General features: G+C 39.7%; 1 protein-coding gene across 1 annotated transcript; it reads left to right on the top strand.

The window, feature by feature from the left end:
- Positions 1-374: 374 nt before the first annotated feature.
- Positions 375-2464, top strand: LOC129758699 (probable cytochrome P450 28a5). The gene is made up of 3 exons (XM_055756292.1): positions 375-607; positions 672-918; positions 984-2464. The coding sequence occupies exons 1-3, from the start codon at positions 423-425 to the stop codon at positions 2046-2048; spliced, it is 1497 nt and encodes a 498-aa protein (XP_055612267.1). The 5' UTR covers positions 375-422; the 3' UTR covers positions 2049-2464.
- Positions 2465-3033: the final 569 nt, after the last annotated feature.

The following is a 3033-nucleotide window of genomic DNA, read 5'->3' as shown; positions in this document are numbered from 1 at the left end:
GCAGTTTTAATGGTTTTTGTATGGGTGTAATGAGTGTAAAAACTACAACCAAAGAGATTCAAAACGTTTAGCCCCTGTGGTTATGCAATTTCAATAAATGTCAGATTTTTTCCATGACCATTAAGATTCTCGTAGAGCTAAATTTGTGAATTTTTCAGCAAAAATATAATTTGAGTTTTAGTGAATTTAAGATAATTGGATGAATCTTCATTGTTCCGTGCTAACCGTTTTGAGTTTATTATCTTAATTTCAAATTTTCTCAGCCATCTGGTCCCATAATCGATTCTTTGACCCTAACGATATCTCCCAAAAAAATAATCGCTCGTTTGAATAAAACAGCGTGTTTCTCTCTATCAGCGATCAGTGTGTACGCATTCGCGTCTCGTGTCGTGGACAATTCGCAGTGCGGCAGCCGGTTCAAGATGTTACTGACGTTGAGTTTGATTGTGGGTGCTATTGGAGCGCTATATCTGTACCTGGTATGGAACTTCGACTACTGGACCAAAAGAAATGTTCCCGGTCCCAAGCCGCTTCCGTTTTTGGGAAACTTCCCCTCCTTCTTCCTTCGCAACCAACATTCTTTGGAAGAAATTGACGAAATTTATCGGTAAGGTTGCGTTTTGTGTCATATACTTAGATGGTCACTAAATTTCTTATTATTTATTTATTAGAGCATACAAATCGAAGGTCAACTTTGTGGGTTTGTTCAGTCAACGCTCCCCTCGAATGTTGGTGATCTCACCGCAGCTGGCCCGCGACGTTTTAAGCAAACAGTTCAAAAACTTCCACGATAATGAGTTTGCAGATTTCACAAACAAGGATGCAGATCCGCTATTCGGGCGGAATCCTTTCATGCTTAGTGGCGAAGAGTGGAAGAGCAAACGATCGGAAATAACACCTGCTTTCACAACGCTGAGGGTTTGTTGATAAGGGGTTGATTGATTTCTTGTTTCAAATTTTGAAAGCGGTTTAAAATATTACAGATGAAAGCATTGTACAGCCTTATTGAAGATGTTTGCGGCAGAATGACCACCTATTTGAAGGCAAATCAAGGAGCTCCTCTGGAAACTAAAGAATTGGCAGCCAAATTTACAACCGATGCTGTTTCCAACTGCATTTTCGCGGCCGATGCGCAGTCATTTACCGATGAGAATGCTGAGATTCGCAAGCAAGGCCGCCGTCTGTTGTCAACTTCACCGTTGGCCCTGCTGGTTTTGACAGTCATGAGCCTTTGCCCACCCTTAGCAAGATTGCTCAAGCTGCGATTGATTCCCAAAGATATCGAGCGTTTTTTTACCAACCTCATGGCCGATGCAGTTCGTTATCGGGAGTCGAACTCAATCAAGCGGGACGATTATCTCGAGCATCTTATCAGTCTGAAAAATAAAAAAGAAATATCTGAAGTTGATATGGCTGCCCACGGAGTAACGTTCTTTATCGATGGGTTCGAAACATCGAGTGTAGCGATATCGTACACACTGTATGAAATCGCCAAACACCCAGCGGTTCAGAAAAGACTTCGCCAAGAACTGAACGACGCAACGCCCAAGAATGATTCCATTACATTCGAAGCCCTTCAGGAGCTCCCTTATTTGGATCAAGTGATCAACGAAGCCCTGCGCCTTTGGCCACCGGCAGGTCTAATCTCGAAAAAGTGTACAGAACCCATCCAGGTGGAGCTGACTCCGAATCAGAATGTTCTTATTGGAAAGGAAGTTTGTGCCATGATAAGCATTTGGTCACTTCAGAGAGACCCCGAGTATTACGAGAACCCGTTGAAATTTGATCCCGATCGTTTCAGTCCGGAAAATGGCGGCGTAAACCAGTACCGTGAGAAGGGTTGTTACATGCCATTCGGTGATGGACCTCGCCAGTGTTTGGGCATGCGTTTCGCTAAAATGCAGGTGAAGCGAGGCATCTACGAAGTGATCAAAAAGTTTGAAGTGACTGTGAATCCGAAAACCAAGGATCCACTTCCTTTGGATCCGAAGGAGTTCCTAACGATGGCACTTGGAGGAATTTGGTTGGATTACAAACCACTCGAGTAGTTATCGACTTGAAGCATTTCACTCCTGAAGTTATGCTAGACATAAGAACTGATCACTTCAAACCAAAGAAGATTTACGACAGATGAAGTCTGCATCTTTTTCATCTAAAGATCACCCTAAAATGAGCTGTCAACTTGTTGAAGTAAAAAGCAGTTGTGAAAGCTTTGGATCTTTAAAATGCGAAACGTGTTAAATCAAAAGAAAATCAACAACTGAATAATTAAAAAAATAGAGCTTTGTGCTTATTAAATCTTGAATATTTCAGCCAACAAAACAAAGATGGGTAGTTATAATGAAGTTCGGAAAGCACTTCTCTCTGGGTTTATTTCTATCTGGGTAACGTATCACCAAAATATTATATTGCTTAAAAAACCTCACATTTATCAAGGTTGAAATGAAATAAGCTGATCGATTTTACCTCAAATGTATGCACCAGCTAACATGTTTTTTTCGAACACAAGTATAGGGAACCAGAGTAGGGATACCATACTGTCGTGATTTTACGAATCTCAATCCAGAAATTTACTTCTACACGTCTGTCGCTCACAAGAATTGATCAATGACTGACTTTGTTTTGTTTGTTTGCCTAGTGTTGCCAAAATAGCAAACGTTGCCATAGTTATTTATTTCATTTTATTTCTCTCAGTGTTGCCGAATACAACTATTATTTTATTTTATTTTTAATTAAATTTTGTTTACTTTCTGTATATCTTTCATCTCATCCCTGCATTCCTTCTCACCTCTATTCTCATTCAGAACCTTTTTACGCATCGACTTTTGTTTTTTTTCTCCTTTAGAACAAATTTTTTTTTTAACAAATATCCTTATTTTTTTATTCCATATTCCACATCTTTGTTCTCCATCCTACACATTTTATTTAATTTCTGCTTATCCTTCATCTCATCACTACATTCCTTTTCAACTCTATTCTCAATAGAGTTAAGAAGGCTTAATCAAAACAAACAATCAACAGCAGTAGCCTTAA

This window comes from Uranotaenia lowii, chromosome 3 (genome assembly GCF_029784155.1).
Source record: "Uranotaenia lowii strain MFRU-FL chromosome 3, ASM2978415v1, whole genome shotgun sequence".
In the NCBI taxonomy this organism is placed as follows: domain Eukaryota; kingdom Metazoa; phylum Arthropoda; class Insecta; order Diptera; family Culicidae; genus Uranotaenia; species Uranotaenia lowii.
This window is presented reverse-complemented; position numbering and strand designations above follow the sequence as displayed.

Bases quoted from the DNA above. Each gene is read 5' to 3' on its own strand.
- LOC129758699 (XM_055756292.1), top strand. From the start codon at position 423: ATGTTACTGACGTTGAGTTTGATTGTGGGTGCTATTGGAGCGCTATAT. The intron at 608-671 runs GTAAGGTTGCGT...TTTATTTATTAG, and splicing joins GAAATTGACGAAATTTATCG to AGCATACAAATCGAAGGTCA. The intron at 919-983 runs GTTTGTTGATAA...AAAATATTACAG, and splicing joins CTGCTTTCACAACGCTGAGG to ATGAAAGCATTGTACAGCCT.